Source organism: Peromyscus leucopus, chromosome 19, assembly GCF_004664715.2.
Source record: "Peromyscus leucopus breed LL Stock chromosome 19, UCI_PerLeu_2.1, whole genome shotgun sequence".
In the NCBI taxonomy this organism is placed as follows: Eukaryota; Metazoa; Chordata; class Mammalia; order Rodentia; family Cricetidae; genus Peromyscus; species Peromyscus leucopus.
Genome location: NC_051079.1, coordinates 10,617,415 through 10,638,646, shown reverse-complemented (window position 1 = coordinate 10,638,646; position 21,232 = coordinate 10,617,415). Strand labels below are relative to the sequence as shown.

General features: G+C 45.6%; 1 protein-coding gene across 1 annotated transcript; it reads right to left on the bottom strand.

The window, feature by feature from the left end:
• Positions 1 to 10,857: 10,857 nt before the first annotated feature.
• Ttr (transthyretin) lies at positions 10,858 to 19,310 on the bottom strand. Its single transcript, XM_028886545.2, has 4 exons — positions 19,056 to 19,310; positions 17,951 to 18,081; positions 15,084 to 15,219; positions 10,858 to 11,112 (listed from the first exon to the last, which is right to left on the bottom strand). Exons 1-4 carry the CDS (start codon positions 19,122 to 19,124, stop codon positions 11,005 to 11,007), a joined length of 444 nt encoding a protein of 147 aa, XP_028742378.1. The 5' UTR covers positions 19,125 to 19,310; the 3' UTR covers positions 10,858 to 11,004.
• Positions 19,311 to 21,232: the final 1,922 nt, after the last annotated feature.

Here is a 21,232-nt window from a genome sequence, read left to right as displayed (position 1 = left end):
TATACTGTATTTTTTTTCAGTTTCATAATGAACAGCATTATTATTTCCAGTTAAGAAAAACAAAAGAGAGTATCTTCTTCTTTTTTTTTTTTTTTTTTTTTTTTTGGTTTTTCGAGACAGGGTTTCTCTGTGTAGCTTTGCGCCTTTCCTGGGACTCACTTGGTAGCCCAGGCTGGCCTCGAACTCACAAAGATCCGCCTGGCTCTGCCTCCCGAGTGCTGGGATTAAAGGCGTGCGCCACCACCGCCCGGCTGAGAGTATCTTCTTTTAAAAACTTTTTTTAAGAGCGAACTTAAGGAAAACCCAGTTGTGCTTCTACAGATGAATTCTACTATTAGATGAGAAATTAGATGCTCTATTTTTATGAAGATAAATGCTTAGATTAAAAATAACTTCAACTTTAATTCTCAAGCATACACAGTTCCCCTTTCATATCAGCCAGTCATTCAAACTATTTTTTTTTCACTTTCAAGAAATCTCCAGTGTTATTAAAATTTTCTCACCATAAGTGTAATTTAATGCCGCCCCCCTTTCTGTGGCACTGGGGATTGAACCTAGGGCCTCTAGACTTACCTTAAAATCGGTTCATTGAATGTGTGGATACTGTAACTTCTGAAATATGTCTCACTACCTACTGCCAAGTTCACTCATCCTCAATTTGGATGAGGTTTTCCATGACAAAACAACAAAGCCCCAACAGTATTCTTACTTTGAAAATGATCCATTATAAAGATTCTTGAAAAGTATCACATATTCTCTGTAAGATCTTATCTCCCATACTTTCACAGATTTAAAACAGAACACCATCTCCCTGTAAAGTGAACCTTCTCCAAGAGTGAGGAGGGAGGGAATTCTGGGTGTGAGAAACTTTGCTCCCTTTATCTATCTAGTGTTGAGAGTTTGGCTCGCAGTTGTGATGTCTGTCATAGTTTTGGTAATGCTAATGGCCACAAACCAAATCATACAGAAATTAAAATCCTTACCTGTCTGTCATGACACCAGTCTTTCCATGTTTATTTCTTAGAAGCGGTTCTAAAATATTTACCTTTTAACTTTTTTGTTACTTAAAAGAGTGAAAAATCAGAACTTCTGCCGATGAAGATATTTGTATGTTATCCATTTATTTTTCTGTGGCCAATGCAGTATTTAATTTGACAGAATGACAGCAGATGATAATGTTATTGTTGCTGATGACTTGTGAGACAGGGATACAGGCAGGTGACCCAGAGCTCCTCCCTCCTCCCAGCGCTGGGGAAAGTGACACCATGCTGAATCTTACAGAGGAAACACATTTTATAACGTGGACGTTGGGATACCTTTTTGAATTGATACACAGTTCACTATTTCGGGAAAATTCAGGACCCCGGGTAATCTGCCTTACTCTCTTGGGTTACATCTGGTAGGAATATGGCTTCAGGAATTGGATGTAAGTATTTTTGTTCTGTTTTGGTGTTGAATCAGGTGAGCCAGCCTATGAGAACCACCTCACCACTTTGTTTTCTATTTTGCTTTTTAAATTCAGGCCCAGAATTATTTTCAGTTAAGAGCAGTGACCTATATATGTTCCCACAAATAACAGTTTTGCCCAGTTACCATGGTCACATGACAACAAATCTCTTCCTTGCATATTAGCGGAAGCAGACAGTCTGATACAATCACATCTACCCCGGTGGTTTTCACTAGGTGTCTATTCCCCATCGGCTGCCTGTGGTTGTTTAAAAGTTTTGTTTTGTCCCCTAAACAAGTCAAATCAGAAAGTTGAAACTTCTCTGAAATAAGGAAGCTGCCATCTGATAACTCACCTGTCAGTTGTCTTAGTCTGAAATCCACTGTGGACACAGATGCCGGGAGATAGGTCCTCCTGGCACTGGGGAAATCATATGACGCCTTTGAACTAGAGAAAGAAACCATGACTGATGGGCTGTTTATCAAAGAAAGGGAGAAAGTATGCGCATTCATTGTAACATTCTTTCTGGTTCTCAGTGAAGATGCCGTTTAATTCTTTGCCAAAACGAGGGTTTGAATGAAGTGACTTTTTTTCCTTTTTCTGAGTACATTTTCTGCTGTAGACCTTTGAGCTGGCTCGGAGAGTAAAGGTGCCTGCCCCGAGCCTGGTGGCCTGAGTCTCCTCCCTGGGACCCACAGTGTAGGAGAAGAGAACCTACTACTGCAAGTTGTCCTCTGACGTCCATATGTGTACACATGCACATGTGTACACACACACACACACACACACACACACACACACAGAGTTAATCAAAAGGTAATTAAAAATTAAATTTCTGTTTGTGTTTTATGAAAAGGTGTTCACTAAGAAAATCTTATTTATAAAATTTAAGTACAGAGTTATCTATTAAAAACTTACATTCCCTATAACCATCTTAATACAAAACGGAAGCATAGCCAATACAATAGTCTCCCTTTGGAGACTCTGAGAGCCGACGCAGGTTCTGTGCCATTGTATTGGGCCTCGCCCTGTTCCTTTATACACCTGTCAGGTAAACAGCACTCTAGATTTCTTGCCTTGGGTTTGCATATTGTCACTTGAGAAGCAAACTGTCACAGTGTTGTTTTTCAGGAGGTGGAAGTGTACTTAAGATTATTTATTACAATATGACATACTTCTATGTAAGTGCATTGACGTAAATGCTAGTGATTCCCTGCAATCTTTTTTTTGTCTTGTTTTGCTTCTCATGGAAATGTTTGTACTTTTTTTATCATTGTCTTTTATGAAATATAATGTTCTAAAGACTTTGTGTGGTGATGTCCTTGTTTTCTCTCAGGATGTCCTGGGAATTATCTCCTCCCCCCACCCCCACATCCCAATTTTGGATGCATTATTGATGACTTAGTTGATGTTAAGGGCGCACTCTAAAGATATGGAGCTAAGGCTTAAACACCCTCACTTAGTGCTCATCGTAACTCCCCCAACCACACCATGATTTAATACTCATCCATACACCTGGTAACTCATAGTATCCAGAATTACTCAGTCAGGATTGAGATGAACGAGCGGGTCAAGTGTTTTCCCCACAGATGTGAGAGGATCTAGGTTTGTCCCCAGAACGCATGTGATGCCAGACTTGGTAACACATGTCAAATCCCGTGGTGAGATGGGAGATGGAGACAGAATTCCTGGAGGCTTGTGGGCCAGCTGGCCTGATGTTTGCAACAGTGAACAACAAAAAAGACCCTGACTTAAACAAGGTAGAAGGCAGGGATCAATATTTGGAGTTGTCTTCTGACCTTCACTTGCAAGGTCTCACATATCCCAGGTTGGCTTTGAACTCACTGTGGCCAAAACAGCCTAGAACACCCTATCGTCCTGCATCCACCTCCCAAGGGCTGCGATCTGACTGGGGAGATGGCCCAGTCGGGCACACACTGCCCTTCCCGAGGACTAGAGTTCAGTAAGCACGTACCGGATAACAGATGACAGGAGTGTACCAACACGCCCAGCCTTCAGTCTTAAATTTTATTTTGATGTCCTTGAAGTATGTTAATTAATTTAATTAGTTTAATCTTCAGTGTTTCATCTTGTATTCCAGAGGCTCTTGAAGGAGTAGCAGCTAATATGACCCTCAAGAAGCATCCATCTTCTGAATGTAAATCTGATAGAGTGGGTGGACCTGAGGAGCACATGCCATCCACGAGACCGCACTTGCTCATGTGTGTTTCTGAACCTCACTGTTGGGGTCACTCTTCCATTGGTAGACTGCTTCCCAGCCGTAAACATGAACTCTGAAAGGGTAGTTGAAATGATTGTTCTTCTGCAGTAGATCTTGATGGATGGTAGTAAACTCTTGGGGAGGCTCGGTGGGAAGACTCATCCATGATTGACAAAGGTTTGAATTTGGAGATCACCTGTCATTAGCTAGCAAACAGTAAGCTTTTCAAGTTGGGCGGTTCTTGGTTTAGTGAGCCACTGGAGGGTCCTGGGGATGATTAAATAAGCTAACACTGGGAACAGGCCTGACATTCCCAATAAGAACTAGATTTGTCCGAAGGTGCTTCTGGCTTTATGATAAATAGCCTTTCTTCCACGCCAATGGCGCTGGGTTATGTTTGGGAAATATTTGGCATGGTGTTCTTTGATTGTCAGAGATGTTGACAGAGGTTTTGCATAATTACGCAAACAATTAGTAAAACTGGCAAAGGCCCATGATCAACATGTGCAGTAGTCGTAGAAGAAATGTGGCAACTAACAGGTGCGATACAGTTACCTCACCGCCAGCTAACGCAAAAGGGCCAAGTAAGAAGACAGGGGAAGAACATTTCACCTCTTAACCATGCCCTGTCAGCACCGTTGCTCAAACATTGCACACGCGCGTGCACACACACATACACACGCACACACACACACACACACACGCACGCACGCACGCACGCACGCACGCACGCACGCGCACGCACGCACACGCACACACATTATTATGGTGAAAAGGCTGAGCCAAAATGTTTATGAGTTCTCTTTATGGTAATCTCTCTCTCACACCCGGCCTCTCTGATTTTCTTATTTTAATGTCCTTTGAATATTTTGTAGGCTCACGGGGCCAGCTTACAAAACGGTTACTGCAGAGACTGTTATTTCACTTATTACACACAGGCACATGCCAGCCTCTTTCCTCTTAGCTCCTCTTTTGATTCTCACATCTCTTCAGAAGGGAGAGCAGGCTTGGGAGTGGGAGTAGGTTCATTTTGCAGTTCCAAGAGGGTCCCGGGCGGAGGAGTGGGGAGACGTGCTGCTAGGCACTCCTGCTTGTTCAAAAGCAACCCGAAAAGGGAAGCCGTTAAAGGACTGCTGAGGATTTGTGGAAGTCCACACATCTCAGGACTTCTCAGCCTACAAAATCCTTTCTAGAAGCCAATTTGTCACAAGAATTTTTTTCTGGGGAAGATGTGAACGACATCCACTCCCTGATCTAAAGGGGCTGATCACAAACCAAAGTACATTCTGCCTCAGTTCACCCTGGGAGCCAATGAGTTTATTAGGGTTACGTACTTAGCAGGGGGGATGAGTTACTGAGCAGGAGCAGGAGTGACCCCCCCCCCCAAAGCAGCCACACTGGAAAGTCTCCACCACACGTGGATGGTGGCCTCATTGTCACCCCATAGATGGAGCCTCTTACCCCTAGTTTTCCCCAGCTTATATACTAGCTATGGACAATTAAGGCAGCCTTGCATACAATGGCTGGAAGGAACAGCCAGATACTCAGGTTGAGGGTTCCATGACCTGCTCACTCTCCTAGGAGAAAATGTTAACAGTTCTGTCATGATGGGCTCTCAAGTCCTGATCTCAAGAAGATGGTGGCAGTTTGGCTCAGAGGATACTACTTTACAACACAGTTTATAACTTTAGATTTTAAGTCCGAAGAAATTCAACAAAACCTTTAAATATAAAGGTCTTACCTACCCACGAGTGTGCACACACACTGATTGTATAGTGTGAAGGGTCTCACTGCTTCTAAGAAAAAAAGAATATGGCATTGCCTGTATAGAGAATTTTTTATAAGGAAATAAAAGCTATCCAAAGGACTATTAGGAAAAACGGGAGGAAATAATCAAGTAATTATTTGTTAATAATGAGTTTTTAGTAGCTACTTATCTAAAAAATTCTTTTAGAAGTCATTACTGGAAGTGGATGTAATTTCACTCTATGCCCTGAAGCTATAAAGCATTATAATTACGAATCCCACTGAGGAACAAATTGAACAGGAATCATGGAACCAGGAAGGACACATTCAAGCCCTTCAATTCACCTCTTTTACTTCTATTAGATAAGAAATAGAGATAGAAAATCTCCTCCCTCCTTCCCTCCCTCCCTCCCTCTTTTCTTTTCCCTCCCTCCCTCCCTCCCTCCCTCCCTCCCTCCCTCCCTCCCTTCCTTCCTCCCCCTCTTTCTTTCTTCCCTTCTTTGTCTTGTTATGTAGCCCAGGCTGGACTGGAACTCACAATCCTCCTGCCTTCCTCATGCCTGCTCAATATAAATAGACTTGCTGTCTCTCCACTGGGCAGTCGTACCAGGCTTTCTGCGCCCCCAATCCAGCCCCTTAGCCACAGGCTGAGCTTCAGAAAGCCCTGGCCAGTCACCACCCTCCTTGCCTTCACCAGCTTCCCCATTGCTCTGGATTTTAAAATTTTCCTAACAAAGCTCTCCAGGCTTCTTGCCTGACATGTCCTAGGTTCTAATAACCAAAGCACCACCTTTCTGTGAATATTGTCGATCTCCATCTCAAGTCCTTGGCCCTTCACTACCTAACTTTCTTTTCATGACTGGGTTTTGCTATTTACTTTCTTAGTAGATCCTTGTAGCTTCTAAAGATTAGCAATTTGCTCATCTTTGTGTGGTCCTTAGTCCCCAGGAGATCAGAATATGCTTTTCTATTTTGCCGCTATGGGATTTAAAACATTTTTATGACAATGTTGACTGGCTCTCCCGCCAGCTGGCCTGTCTTCCATCTTCCTGCCTTTTTTCCACTCACCCAGCCCCCACCCCTGTGTACGTGTGTGTATGGTGTATGCATGTGTATGTCTTCACATGTGTACACATGTCAGAGGTCCATGATGAGTGTCTTTACTCTCACTAGCCCCCTTGTTTTTTGAAACAGGGTCTCTCCATGAAGCTGGAGCTCACTGATTTGGCAAGACTAGTTAGCCAATGAACTCCTGGTATTACCGCCCTAACACCAGGATTATAGGCATACACCACCACACCCAGCTTTTTATGTGGACTCTCAGCATCCAATCTCAGGTCCACATGCTTACATGGCAAGGACTTTACCAGCTGACCTGTCTCTCCACCCCCTGCTCCTTTCTTTCCCTTTTTCTATAGCAGTTACATCCGAATCCTTCTGTTGAACTCCCTACCCCCTGGGCAGGTTTCAATGACCTCAGTGGGGCTCTGGCCCCAATACTGTCCAGACCCCACTCTGTGGGTCCCCATCTCTGGTGCTTCTCTAGTTAAGCTTGGGACAGCAGAAGGACTGTGCTTTCGAAGGCCCTGGTTCAAAAACCTTTCCATGACCTTTTGTTGTACCTTTGAAAGAAGCACCTACTATTTTGTCCTGGCCCTAGTCAGAAGGACAGTTTTCATAGACAGTTTCTACACATATTTTAAGTTCTTACAGTCAGTCCAGGGATGTAGAAACTGGCCCTGGTTCATAAAAACAGGTTCCCCCAGAAGAGGTAGCAGATTTCTCATAGTACCAAGTCTGTATGTTGGAGAGAAAACCCAACTGGTCAGTCACAGGAGGTGGAAGACTCAGATTTGCCCACCTGGAACTAATTTCTTCATTCATTCACGTGTTGGTTCCTTCATTAATTCATTCCATATGTTTGAAAGGAATGCTACTCCATGATGCTTAAAACCTTTATTACTTCCTATGTGGTAGGTGTTATTTTACAGGAATTGGGAAACACATCTAATGTGCTCTCCAAATGCACTTTCCCGAGGAAACCAGTGAACACTGTTGTCCTTCCGCTCAGCACAAGTTCTCGTGCGGACAGCGCTTCTGGGTTCACCTTGTAGCTTCAGCCTTGGCCTTCCCTCCCCTCATACCCTGTACCTGGGTCTATGATCTCTAGCTTCCTGGGAGTGAATAAGTGGCAGCAACAGCAAGTGGTTGACTGCTGAACTGGGACAAGGTGCACAACCCTAGGATTTACTGAGGGAAGCTCATGTGCCACCCATCTCCTTGCCTGTATGAAACCCATCTCCTTGCTCGGAGAGGTTCCGGAATGGACCTTAAGTATCTACTTGGGTTTGCCAAAGATGAATTACCATCGGCTTCGGCTTAAAATTAATTGAGGCAGCTCCAACCCAGAGAGAATGGAGAGCTGGGGAAATGGAATTGATTCTAAGCTTATTTCCATTTTGAAAGGCAGGAAGGAAAACTAATGGAGCTTAGGGAGGCGCATGTTCTATGAACTGTGAAGTAAAGGAGGGAATTGCCTGTGAAATGAAGGTTTGGAGGACATAATTCTGCCTCTGCTACAAGTTCTGGTGGATAAAATACAGCTTGAGGCAAAAATACCCTCAGCTTTCTTGTTTGACAGGTGCTATCATAAGTTGCAGGTAGGGCTTGAATATTTATGGTTATTCTTTTCAAGAGACGCCTTCACCCCTTGGTTATTTGTGTGCATTCACTGTCAACTTTAGAGTTTAAAAACTGGTATGATTACATTAAACTCTGTGGTTAAAATTGAACTTCTCTTTGATGGCATATATGGTTGTGGTTTTTTTGTTTGTTTGCCTATATTATTGTGTTCATTCCTTGGTGTGTGTGTGTGTGTGTGTGTGTGTGTGTGAGAGAGAGAGAGAGAGAGAGAGAGAGAGAGAGAGAGAGAGAGGGAGGGAGGGAGGGAGGGAGAGAAGGAGGGAGAGAAGGAGGGAGAGAAGGAGGGAGAGAGAGGGAGAGAGAGGGAGAGAGAGATTTCAGTTAAAGATGGGTCTGGGATAGACTAAGTTGTTGTTAGACAGGGTCTTCCTATATTGTTCTGGCCAGCCTGGAACTCGCCTTATAGACCAGACTGGTCCAACTCACAGACATCTCCCTGCCTCTGCCCCTGTCTCCTGAGAGCTGGATTCTGTCTTTGACCCGATTGCCAGGTAGCACTGGTCTAAAGTGGATGAGAGGGGCTGATGTAGTGGTATTTGCTCTGCCTGTGACCTTGGGCTATAGAGCCTCAAGGAGGCGATGCTTCCTGCCATTGTATGTGACATCTTAAAAGGTCAGGGAGAAGGGTCAGGAGCCCTTTCTCCCCACTGCCTGCTTCCAGGTCTGATCAAACTAGGTGGATTCGCTCCCAGTCAGATCAGAGGATGACTTCAGCTGTCTACTCCGTTCTGTATTTGTGAGTGTATTGCCTCAATTTACTCTAATAAATTTCTCTAATACTCCTTAACCAGACTTCTGTGGATTTATCACATTTTTTCTGGTGCCCAACACAGGGCACAAACCCACGACCCTGAGATTAAGAGTCTCATGCTGTACTGACTGAGATAGCCAGGCTAAACACCAGGATAAGCGGGGGTGGGGGGTGGGGGGGGTGGGGGGGTGGGGGGGGGGAAGGAAGAGAGGAGAGAGGTGGCCTAGTGGTTAAGAGCACTTCCTGGTGTTCTAGAGGACCTGGGTTCAATTCCCAGGCCATCAGATGTCTGATCATGCCAGGGTAAAAAAAAAAAAACCCAATGTGACCCCTCTCCCTTCCCTTTTAAGAGGTCACAGACAACAGCGGGAAGCACCACCGCCTTGGCCCGACAGCCCGAAGTCATGAGCGGAATAAATCCTGCTAGGGGCTGAGCTGCCGCACATTTGTCCCTTTGGTTTTGTTTTGTTTTTTTTGTTTTTTGTTTTTTGTTTTTCGAGACAGGGTTTCTCTGTGTAGCTTTGCGCCTTTCCTGGAACTCACTTGGTAGCCCAGGCTGGCCTCGAACTCACAGAGATCCGCCCGAGTGCTGGGATTAAAGGTGTGCGCCACCACCGCCCGGCAATTTGTCCCTTTGGAATGTACTATTCTTTAAAAATGTTTTAGTGATTAGTTTTGTTTTCTCCAGTTTCATACATGTATACAATGTGTTCTGATGCTCTCTTCCCTGCCCTCTCTATCTCTCTCCCACCCCGTCAAACCCTCCTCAAGCTGCCACCAGCCCTTATCCAAAAATTCATTTTGTTTGGTTCTGTAACCCATTTATTCACCGTGGCTTGATGTTGGTTGGAGCATGATGGGGTCATCAGCGGATACAAGCTGAAGACAGTGACCCCCCCACCCTGAGTCTGTCAGTGGTAGATAGTTCAGCAGTAAGGGTAGGACCCCGAAGCCCATCTTCATCAAGCCCGACTGTGGATAGGCCCATTCTTGTGCAGAGGAACTGTTAGGATTCTGCCAAGCTCCAGCTGCATGGCCACACATGCTCAGTTCAGGAGCTTGACAAGGGGTCTTGCCTCTTACATCACCAATGTGCGCTGGTGATTACGTACACGCAGCGTGGTAACGCAATCTGTGCATGCATGACGGAACTCTGGAAGCCCGCCTGCGCCTTAAAGAGCCGTGACTCAGACCCCACCCTCTCTCTGCTCTGTTCCCTCTTCTCCCCACCATCTTTCTCTCTCTGCACGTGCTCCTTCCCCGGGCCTGGTTCTCTTCCTCCTAATAAAGCTCTGATACTGATACTGGGGTAGCCGTGGCCATGACCTTTCCTGGAGAACCAGTGCCGGCAACCAGCGCTGCTTATCATTCTTACAACTGCGACAGCCCCCAAATGCGTAAAGCACTTAACAAAAATGCCCGAAGGACTAGTCCTCTACAGTTTGTCTCCTTCTTTCACTGAAGGTCATAGAAAAATAAAACATCTTATTTTCAGACCATGCCCTTGGGATTGCTTGGGATTGAACGCAGGGTTTTGAGCACGCTTCTGTGTATCTCCAGACCTTCAGACTGTGCTTTGAATGTCTACAGACCATTCTTAGCATGTGCTTTGCTTGTAAAGCATTGAAAGCTTGGCCCTCTCTGCTTCCTGATCTGTCTGCCTTGAGTCGCCATGAGCAACCATGAGCATCCCATGATGGGCAGGATCCCTTAAACTATAAGCCAGAAAGATATTTCCCTCCTTAAAAAACATTCTGGCCGCCAGCCAGGGGTGGTGCACGCCTTTAATCCCAGCACTTAGGAGGCAGAGCCAGGCGGATGAGTTCGAGGCCAGCCTGGTCTACAGAGTGAGATCCAGGACAGGCACCAAAAAAAGACCAAAGGGAAAAAAAGTTCTGGTCAAAGATTTTCTACAATTCTTTAGTGGCTCTATAATATTTGGGTTTTTGGGGCAGCAGGAAAAAATGAGGGAATAAAAAAGAAACAAAGTTTGAATGAAATGACAAGTGGTTTAATAGGAATGTTTCATGGCGTCTTTCCGAATTGCTAACACAGTTTATGGAGCAAGAACACTGTTTCCCTGCAAACGGGCTGCTACTGCTTTGGCAAGATCCTGGTCCTCCTGGGCCGGGTGCCTCACGCCTGGGGGTTGCTGACGACGGCAGTGGTGCTGTAGGAGTATGGGCTGAGCAGGGCCGCGATGGTGTAGCGGCGATGGCCAGAGTCATTGGCTGTGAAAACCACCTAGGAGAGAGGAGAGACAGTTAGGTTTCAAACAGAACTCAGAGGCGGGAGCCACAGTCAAAGCCTTCCCTGGAAGTTCAATGCTAAATTGATAATCTTCATTTGGTTATCTGACTTTGAGAGGGATGAGTAATTAGAACAAAATCAAATACGCTGCCTAAGTCTTCGGAGCCTTGTGCAGCTCCTAGAGAATTTCAGAAGGCCTCTCTTCAAGTTTACAACCAGTCTGGGTGGTCCTGGCCACTCCAAGCTGAGTCACAGAGAAGCCGAGGGCTTTTGTTCACTTTCTTGGCTTCAGAGAAAAGTAGGGAGAAGGGAAATACCTACAGACCAAAGACCTGTGGGGAACAGTGGTTGTCGCCCCGCCGCCGCAGACTTCCAGACCTAGAATGCTGGCAGGAATCCTTCTCCTGCAGACCTGAGTCCTACAGTTCCCACCAGGAAGGGAAGGCTCCTTGACTCCAAGTCCAGGGATTTCTCTCCCACTGTCCCTTTGCATTTTCTAACAAGAGAAGACGTATATACCTATTTTTAGGTAAGTAACAATGCTGAGGTGTGGGGGGAGGCACCACAGGCTTCTCTCCACAACACAAGCAGCGTGTGGCTGGCGACATCGGCAGAAATGGGAATGAAAGCTTTGGAGCCCATGGAAGGTGTCGAGACAAAATGTGGATTTTGCAATTTACTACCGCATCCCAAGTCACCAGACTGTCTGAGACATGGGTGCAGCCAAAGCCCAGGTGCTGGGGTTGAGGCACATCCAGAAGAAACGGTTTCAGATAGAGTTTTGAACACACTTTGAACAAATACCTCTTATTTCTGAATGCAGGGCAAAGAAAGCTTGGATGATAGAGTAAAACAAACTAACACAAAAACAAAAACAAACAAAAAAAAAACCCCAACCCACAAAAACAACATCCAGATAAATGGAAGGGAGATTCATCTCAGACTTTCTGTTTTATTTATTTATTGTCATTCATAGTGCTATGGATCAAATCTTGTGAATGCTAGGCAAGCCCTCTGTCCCTCAGTAACAACCCTAGCCTCTTGTCTAAGCTGGCCACTAACTCCTGATCACTCTGTCTTAGCCTTCCAGTGTTAGAGTACAGGTGTGTGCTACTACACCCACTCTGTGAGGTTTCTTTTCTCTGTCACATTGTGTTCCAGTATCATCTGTTTCTTCCTCAGAAGTGAAAAAGGGATACTATGTGATTTTTTTAAAAATCCACCAAGTGCCGGGCAGTAGGGGCCCATGCCTTTATTCCAGCACTTGAGAGGCAGAGGCAGATGGTTATCAGTGAATTAGAGGCCAGCCTGGTCTACAGAATGAGTTCCAGGACAGCCAGGGCTACACAGAGAATCCCTGTTTCAGAAAACAAAACAAAATAAAATCCACAAGAAAGAGAGCTCAGTAAGATTCTTGCCTTGCAAGCATGAAGACATGAATTTAATCCCCAGAATCCATGTAAAAATTCAGGATGTCTGTAACCCCAGAGCTGGGAAGGTGGAGATAGCCTGGGACTCACTGGCCATTCAGTCTAGCCTAATTGGTGAGATTCAGGTTAATGAGAGACCCTGTCTCAAAGTTTGTGTGTGTGGCTGGGAGTGGACAGGGTTCCTGAGAATGGCATCGATGGTTGTCTGTAGCGTCCACATCCATACACACATGTGCCTGCACACACACATGCACAGGACCATGCACCCACGTACATTAAAAACAAACAAACAAACAAACCCCACAAAGCAAAGAGGCCTAATAGTGTCAAAGAACATTTCCTAATTTTCCTTGGTGTGTGTGATGTGATCCTCTGGGATGCTGGCTGGGAGGAAATGGCCAGCACTAAAAGACTGCAGCTCTTTAGGAGACGTTTATCAGGAGAGGAACAAACAGCCAAGAAGACCGTGGCCACAAGCACTGTGTGCCTGCCAGCACTGGAGCAGGGGGGAACTCACACCCCACTTCTCAGAGTCTCTGCTCCCGTGTGCCAAGCTACCTCCGGATCCACTGAGGGACTGACACCAGCGAGTCTCTCCCTTTCTATTCCAAGGGCGTGGATGCATGGTACCACTTCTGCATCTCTAGCATTTAGCAGAGTGCTTGAGGCAGGTTTTCAGTTTTTGGAATGTTTGCTGAGTGATGGATTGGCAGTGTGGTTCAGTTGGTAGAGTGCTTGCCTGGCATCATGAAGCTCTGGGTTCAGAGCTCCAGAGTAGAGTAACATGGCTGTGGTGGTCCATGCCTGTTATCCTAGCAGTTGGGAGGCAGAGACGGAAAGGCTAGCAGTTCAAGGTCTTTCTCAGCTATACAGCTAGTTTGAGGCCAATCTGGCCTACAAGAGACCTTGTCTCGAAAAAGCCAAAACAAAATAAAAATGTTTGTTGATTGAATTCTAAAAGAGTGTCAGACAAGTATCCTAAGAGGGATAGCATGTTATGGGTGAACCCCTACGAGTCATCCCAGCAGGCTGAGACTGGAGCAGACAAGGGTGTAAGGGCAATTAATCCAGTGGGCAGAGGAGGTGTCCCCCAGCTCACCCTGCACATGCCCCATTCCACGAGTGTGCTGGTGCCCGGTGAGGAGGAGCTAGAGTACATCTTGGTAGATGGCAGACTCTTGACAGCTGTGAACCCCAAGAGTCCAACAGACCCCTCTGGTTTGTCTGGTGACAGAGTCTGCTATGAGAACTGGAAGACTCATCCGTGGTCAAGCCACAGAGAGGTTCCCCGGCACACTTGGTTCGATATGTTTTTGTCAACGTGACACCAAGTAGAGTAACCTGGGAAGAGGGACCCTTCGTTGAGGAGGAGCCTCCATCAGATTGGCCAGTGGGCAAGTCTGTGAAGCATTTATTTTTACTAAGGACTGATGTAGGAGGGCCCGGACTACTGTGGGCAGTGGGCACAAAGAGCTGGGCTGTAAAAGAACGGTAGTTAAGCAAGCCAGTAAGCAGCATTCATTCCCCTTGGTGTCTGCTTCAGTCCCTATTTCCAGCTTCCTGCCCTGGCTTTCCTCCATGATGGACCAAAAGCTGTAAGATGGAACAAGCCCTTCCCTCCCCATGTTGCCTTGTAGGTCATGGGGCTTATAATAGCAACAGACAGCAAACCAGGTCCCATGCAGAGCTATTTTTGACCGAATTCGTTATCTCCAGTTCTGACCAAGAGGCCTGGATTCTATTTCCATGACAGCCCCTGTGTGACATGACAGAGGAGCCGGGGAGCCCAGTGTGAAGCGAAGGCTCCTCATACGGTTTCGGTGGTTGGCTTTGCGTTTTGCTTTAGCTCAGGTTCTTAGAGAAGTTGGCTGAGACATGGAAGGCACACCGACCAACCCAGAGCCCAGCTCCAGCCTGGGCTCCAGCAGCATGTCCCTGGGCCTTCGCCTGCTCACACATTCTAGCCATGTGACCTTGACGAGGTACTTAACTTCCCTCATCTTCTTCACTGGTAAAATGGGGACAAGACAAGGCTAGCCCTCCATAGATTGATCGTAAGGATGAAACAGTTTTGATACAGAAACCCCTTTGCCATGTGGTGTGTGCTTGGAGATTTAGCTCTTCAGCTGTTATGATTTTGAACATATTCTCATTCTGTGCATTGTCAGGAATTATTACCCAAACCTCTGGGGCACTCGATGTGTTTGGGAATAAAGAAAATGCTAGAATTTAGAGTAATAACACAGGGAACCTTCTCTTTGGCTATGAAATGCCCTCGGTGGTATCTGGAGGCTGCCTCAAAGGCAAACATTAATATTCCTTCAACAGAGAAACGAATTTACGTAAATCACACTGACCATAAGAAGTGTGAGCAGGTTCTGGCAATGTTGCCAAGTGAGTTTTTGACAAACTCAGGAGATTTGCTTCTTTCTGGCTGTAGGATGGGGAAGGGTCCTGCTTCCTTCTCACGCCCAAGAGTGAAGTGCATTTCGCAAAACTGAAAACAACCCCGAGCCAGTCGGCGTGTCCACTCACCTCTGCGTATTCGTGGAACGGGGAAATGCCGAGGGCCTTCCAGTAGGATTTGGTGTCCAGCTCGACTCTGTACACCCCTTCTACGAACTTCTCGTCTGTGGTGAGCCCGTGCAGCTCTCCAGATTCAGCGGTCTTCCTGGAAGGCGCACAAGTCCAGGGGAAGTTAGGGGGAAAGAAGGGCTACCACACACAGACATGTGTATGCATGTGGTTGTGATAGACATGCGTGTGTGCATGTGTGTAACATGTATGTATTTGTGTATTTTTTTCTATCAACTGAGTCAAGAGGGAGAACATTTTTGTGTTTGTGGTAAAATGGCAAGAAATTCCCAGGAACTTTACGTACAGCTCATTGTAGAGTTTTGTCTTATGAGAATAAAATACAGTAAAATGTTTCCCTTAAAAGTCTTAACCCAGGCATGTGGGGCCCTCCTACTATCCTAGTTCTCTGGGGCTAGAGGCAGGGGGGCTGCTACAGGTGTGAGGGCAATTTGGTTTACACAGTGAGTTCTGGACCAGGTGGGACCCTGTCTCATAATTAGTTAATTAGATTTTTTTAAAAGAAAGAAAAGAAAAGCTTTAAGGTCCGGGGTGTTGCTCAGTGGTAGAGTTCTTTTTGTATAGCCCTGGAATCAATCCCCAACAACACTCTCTCTCTCTCTCTCTCTCTCTCTCTCTCTCTCTCTCTCTCTCTCTCTCTCTCTCTCTCACACACACACACACACACACACACATGTACACACACACATGTACATACACACACACACACTATTACATTCAAGGTTAATGAGTTGATGAAAGTCCATGGCAGTCCCTGAAAGTGTCACAAGCAGCTCTCACTCTGACGCCCCCCTGTGGCAGCAGAGTGACAGGCCAGGGTCCCAGGGCACAAGGGTGACTTCCGGAGCCCGTGTCGTTTGTCAGAGTAGAAAACCTAATAGACAAAGGAGAATCTAACTGACTTTCTCTTTTTACAAATTTAATCTGCTTGGCAGTTCTTTGCCATCAAGAAACACCAAGCGGCTTCTGTTTCTACGTAGGCACCATTTCCTAATGGAAATGTCAGAAACGACTCCTCATTTCATTACAACCAAGACAAAGTGACAATTGTCCTTAGTGACTCTGGTCATGCCTGTGCCCATCTCTCCACCCCCCTTTTGGGGTGTGCACAAGAAAGAAGAGTCCCAAGAAAGCTTGGCTATTTGGGTGTCGGTTCTGTTCCAGCTTAGACTCCCCTCACCACTTTGCATGCTGGGCTTGACACTCACATAATCAGGAAGAAATTAACAAATAGAAACTCAGTTAAAACTGTGCCGAAGAAAATGATCTTCCCAATGATTGGTGAGGAACATTAGTGGTGCTTGGTATTCAATTAAAACTTAATAGAAAGACTTCACCCAGGAGACATAGGGCTTAGCTGTTTCTGCTCGGTGCTAAGGGCATCTTAGCTGCTTTTTCTTTTGGTTCGTTTGTTTAGGTTAATTAGTAATTTCTTTGGAATTCTTGTAGTGGTTAAAACACACACACAAATTGTTAAGTGGGCAGCACAGGTGTGAAGTCATCTTGGCATGCTAGTGGGTGATTGTGAGATCGATCAGCCCCTGCGTTTTGCCTTGCAGATCTCTGTTGATGTGGTTCTTATTAAGCATGGTAGCTGCTAGCCCTGCACGGAGCTACTCTGTTCCTAGTGTACATCAAAAAGCTCCTGATTCTGGATAACGCCAGGAAGCTCCAGGAGAGTGCTTCGTCAGTTCCTTTCCTTTCAGTAATTAATCACCACATGGTACATCCTTCCTAAGATTCTAAGACCAGGATTCAAAGCTTGAGCATCACCCATGGGTGCCAGGGAATCTGAACACTCCTGAAATTACTTGTATGGGTTTATATGCATTTGTCATGTGCCTCATTGGGGCCATGGAGTCTATAATTCTCTCTCTCTCTCTCTCTCTCTCTCTCTCTCTCTCTCTCTCTCTCTCTCTCTCCCTCTCTGTATATGTGTGTATTGTGTGATTGTGTGTATTATTTTATGTGTTGTGTGTGCATGTGTACACATTTGCATGACCTGAACTCAAAGCTGCCTGTCTTTCTCAATTATTTTACATGCTGATTTTTGAGACAGGGTCTCTCACTGAACATGAACCTACCCATTCAGCGAGGCTGGTTGGCCAGGGAACTCCAGGGCCCTCCTGTTTCTAAGCCCCCATGCCCAGGCTGGGGTTATAAGCATGCACTACCATGCTGGGCTTCTTACACAGGGTCTGGGGATTCATGTCAAGTACCCTATCTTCCAAGCAGGCGCTTCATTGACGGAGGCATCTCTCCAGTCCCTAGAGGCTGTATTTTCATCACCTTCTTCAAGTGGCCTGTGATGTGAGAGTACAAACTCCTACTGAAGCAGAGGAGTTACTGACTCTCCTTTTCCTCCCTTCAGTCCTAGACTGTGCTCGGGTTCCTGGCCATGCTCAGCTAAGCAAAGCAAGAAAGCAGCTTGCTTGAGAAAGGTCTCTGCCCACACCTTTAACCTTCTAACATTCTCTGGCTGCCAGTTTTGTTTTTATAAGACTGTTTCCTTTTACTTTATGTGCATGAATGTTTTGCCAGCACGTGTGTCTGTGTGCCACATGCATGGTGCTCAGAAGAGGATGCTGGGTCCTCAGACACTGGAGTTACAGGTACTGGGTTTGAGCTGCCATTTTGGTGCTGGGAGCCAAACCTGTGTCCTCTACAAAAGGCAGTAAGTGCTCTTAACCACTGAGACATCTCTCTTAGCTCTACAGCTGGTACGCTGTGTGTGCCAGTCTCTAACGAGCAGAAGGGCGAATGGAAAGGTAGAACCAATTCCATGGCAGGGTGCTTTGCAAGCTTACCCAGAGGCAAATGGTTCCCAGGTTCCCTCGGCAGTCTTTTTGAACACTTTCACGGCCACATCCACAGCAGGGCTGCCTCGGACAGCATCCAGGACTTTGACCATCAGAGGACACTTGGATTCTCCAGTGCCCTGGGCATAGAGAAGACAAGAGAGAGGTCAGTGAAACTGATCAGAGTAAGAGGGCTTGTTCTTTCTGGTGTTAGAATCTGGAACAAACCCAAAAGTACATGCTGATCCCATTATGATAACATAAGTGTTGACAATTAATGTGCTTCTTTATTCAGTATAACACAGGCAGCATTGTTTCCAAAGCAAGAACAGCTCTGCCTCCAGACACACTGCTGTGCACCAGGGACATGTATAATGAATTTTCAAAGGGAAAACAGGCCTTCTGAGAGCCGTGACTTTGTTCACCTCTCCAGCTGAATGGAGCCACTGGAAAGGTGCATGGTGCAAAAAGACAGAATGGTCTTTTTCTTGAGACCATTTTAATCAGCTGTTGCTATAGTAATTCCCTCTAGTTGTAACATAACACCCACATATTCCCTGACCCATTTAATTGAACTGATTCACTCTTCTAGAGAACTCCATCAGAACAGCACTCTTGCTGTTCCCTCCCCAAACAAATAATGATTAATAATATATCTTGATTAGCTAAAGAACCAAAATATAACCTTACACGATAGGTATAATAAATATATTAAATATATTTTACGAGAAGTCAATATTAATAGTTCCACTGATGATGCGTTTTTAGTTGTTGTTGTTTTTTTTCTACAGCTGGAGATTGAACACAGGGCTCTCCACATGCTAGGCATACACTGTGCCATTACACTACATGCCCAGGACTTTTATATCTTTATTTCTATGTTTATTTCATAATTTTATTATCTAAGGACATCAAGATACTGAGCATTACAGACTCAGTTCACCAATGCAACAAGAGAAAGAGCCAAGGGTCTAAACTCCAGATCTTCTCTTTGGAGTTTAATGGGCATCCTTGTCCTAATAACACCAGCTAGTTGCCAAAGCTGGAGGAAGCCGCTTCTCCTTATCTAGGGTGCACCCGCCATGTCTGCAAAGGCGTCCATAGGATCACTTACCGCAGGGCCAGCCTCAGACATAAATGCCAGTGCAGCGAGGCAAAGGAGGATCAGATGAGAGGAAGCCATCCTGCTAGGAGCCCGTGGACCTCTGTGAAGTCCGCTCTCAGCTAGAGGGGCTTTTATACTCCCTCCTCCCAAGCCAGGCTGCTGATCCCCTGCCAAGCTGACTCCAAACCTGCTGATTCTGATTATTGACTTAGTCAACAAAGGGAGAATAAGTAACCTACACAAATATGAACCTTGTCTAGTGAGATTAGAGCAACGGAACACTCACCCTGTGAAATATTCTTAACTGGTCATTTGACGAGCCAGATCCACACAACAAAGTAACCTAAACCAAAGGAAAACAGTCTGCTTTGCTGGCTGAGGGATCTAGAATTCTTGGAATTTCCCCCTTATTTATTTCTATGCATCTTTTCCAGTTTCCATACATTTTCATCTTTGATTTTTATCTGATAGACAAAAGTTGTATTGATTTATTTCATGCTGATTGACATCTGGTGCCCAGGTTTGGATTTAGTGCATTAGAAAATATCACAGCATTAGGTTATGAGACAACAAGGAAGGCCCCTTGGCAGTTAAAAAAATCCTCCAGTAGTCAAACTAAGACATTTGGAAGATTTGCTGTTTGTCTCTGTGTGCGCGTGTGACACCATTTCTCCATTCCTGGCTAAGGTTCATCCCAACCCCAGGAATAATGGTGTGTTTTGGATTGCTGTTTGTGAGATTAAAATGTAAAAATCTCTACTGAGTCTCCTCACTGGGAATGCAGGAAGCAAGACACTGGCTGGATTTTGTCAGAACTGGTAATTTCTGGAAGGAAGCAGAGATGGCTGTGAGAAGGAGATGCTGTGCCTGATGACATCCTCATTCACAAATCCAGAAATTGAGAGATTGGATGATTCGCTGATGAGGCAGTGTGTGTGTGTGTGTGTGTGTGTGTGTGTGTGTGTGTGTGTGTGTCTGAGAGAGAGAGAGAGAGAGAGAGAGAGAGAGAGAGAGAGAGAGAGAGAGAGAGAGAGAGAGAGAGAGTAAATTAGGCAGGTTTTTATCCTTACAGGGGTGATATATAAGAGATACACAGAAGATGTGTGTTTTGGACATTTGTCAAGGGTAAGTATAGCTTGGGACACCTAGAGTTGAGGAGACATTCCCATGGCTGATAGAACCAGGTTATGAGAGGGTCATCAAGAAATCATGAAGGATCCAGGGAGACATGGAAGGGACAGGAAGGTACTTCAGAATATGAAAATGTACAGAAGCCTTTGAGAAAGAGGACAGCTGTGGGAACGCAAGAGTGAGCAGAGACAGTGAAACAAAGACTACTTCCAGACCGTTAGCTTAGAGTGAGGTCCTGGGTGGGTGGAGGTCTGACTCCCCCCGCCCTAGACCTGTCACTCAAGGGCCTGCTTGCTTCTTAAAATGATTTCCTAGTTCAGATATCAGCCCACACCTTTGTAAATCAGAAATATCATCTACATTTCCCCTTGTAGGTGCTGGTCTATGAACTTTAAATACCTGATGATACAAATGCACTTTATAAATGGGAAAACATAATTGTAGTATGATTCCATTCAATACCTATGCCTAAGGAGAGAATGCTTTCTCTGGAATCCCTCACGCATTGTCACCCAGGAGTGACTTCATTATTTTTCATTGCTCAGAATGTGCTAGAAAACCCTTCTCTGTAGAGGAATCCCAACCATTTGAAGGTTCTTTCACTGCCCAGAAAAGCCTCCCTTCCACAGTCTGTTGAGACCAAGAATTGCTTCCCCGGGATCTTGTAAACTGACAAGCTGGGCTGCCACCTGCCCACAGGCACCACTGTTTCTCGAGAATTCTAAAATATTTGCAAAAATTACAAATTGAACCATGTTGCCTTAAAAGCTGTACTTTCGGTTGATCTTGAGAAACTGGAAGAAGGCAGCAGTTGGCTTACATCCCGTGAAGATGATCCGTGGGATCCCATGCTGGGACAGCTCAGTTTCCTGAGTCCCCCCAACTCTGAGGCCAGAAGACATTGCCACTGGTACTGTCAGACTTGTGCTTTTGTTTTGTTTTGAGTGCTCATTCTGTGTTCCCGATCCATGGTGATGCCCGGCCTCTTTATAGATTTGTTGTGGTTCCCAGTCTTCTGACAGCATGTTTCCTTTCGCCAAATAAACAGGCCTACT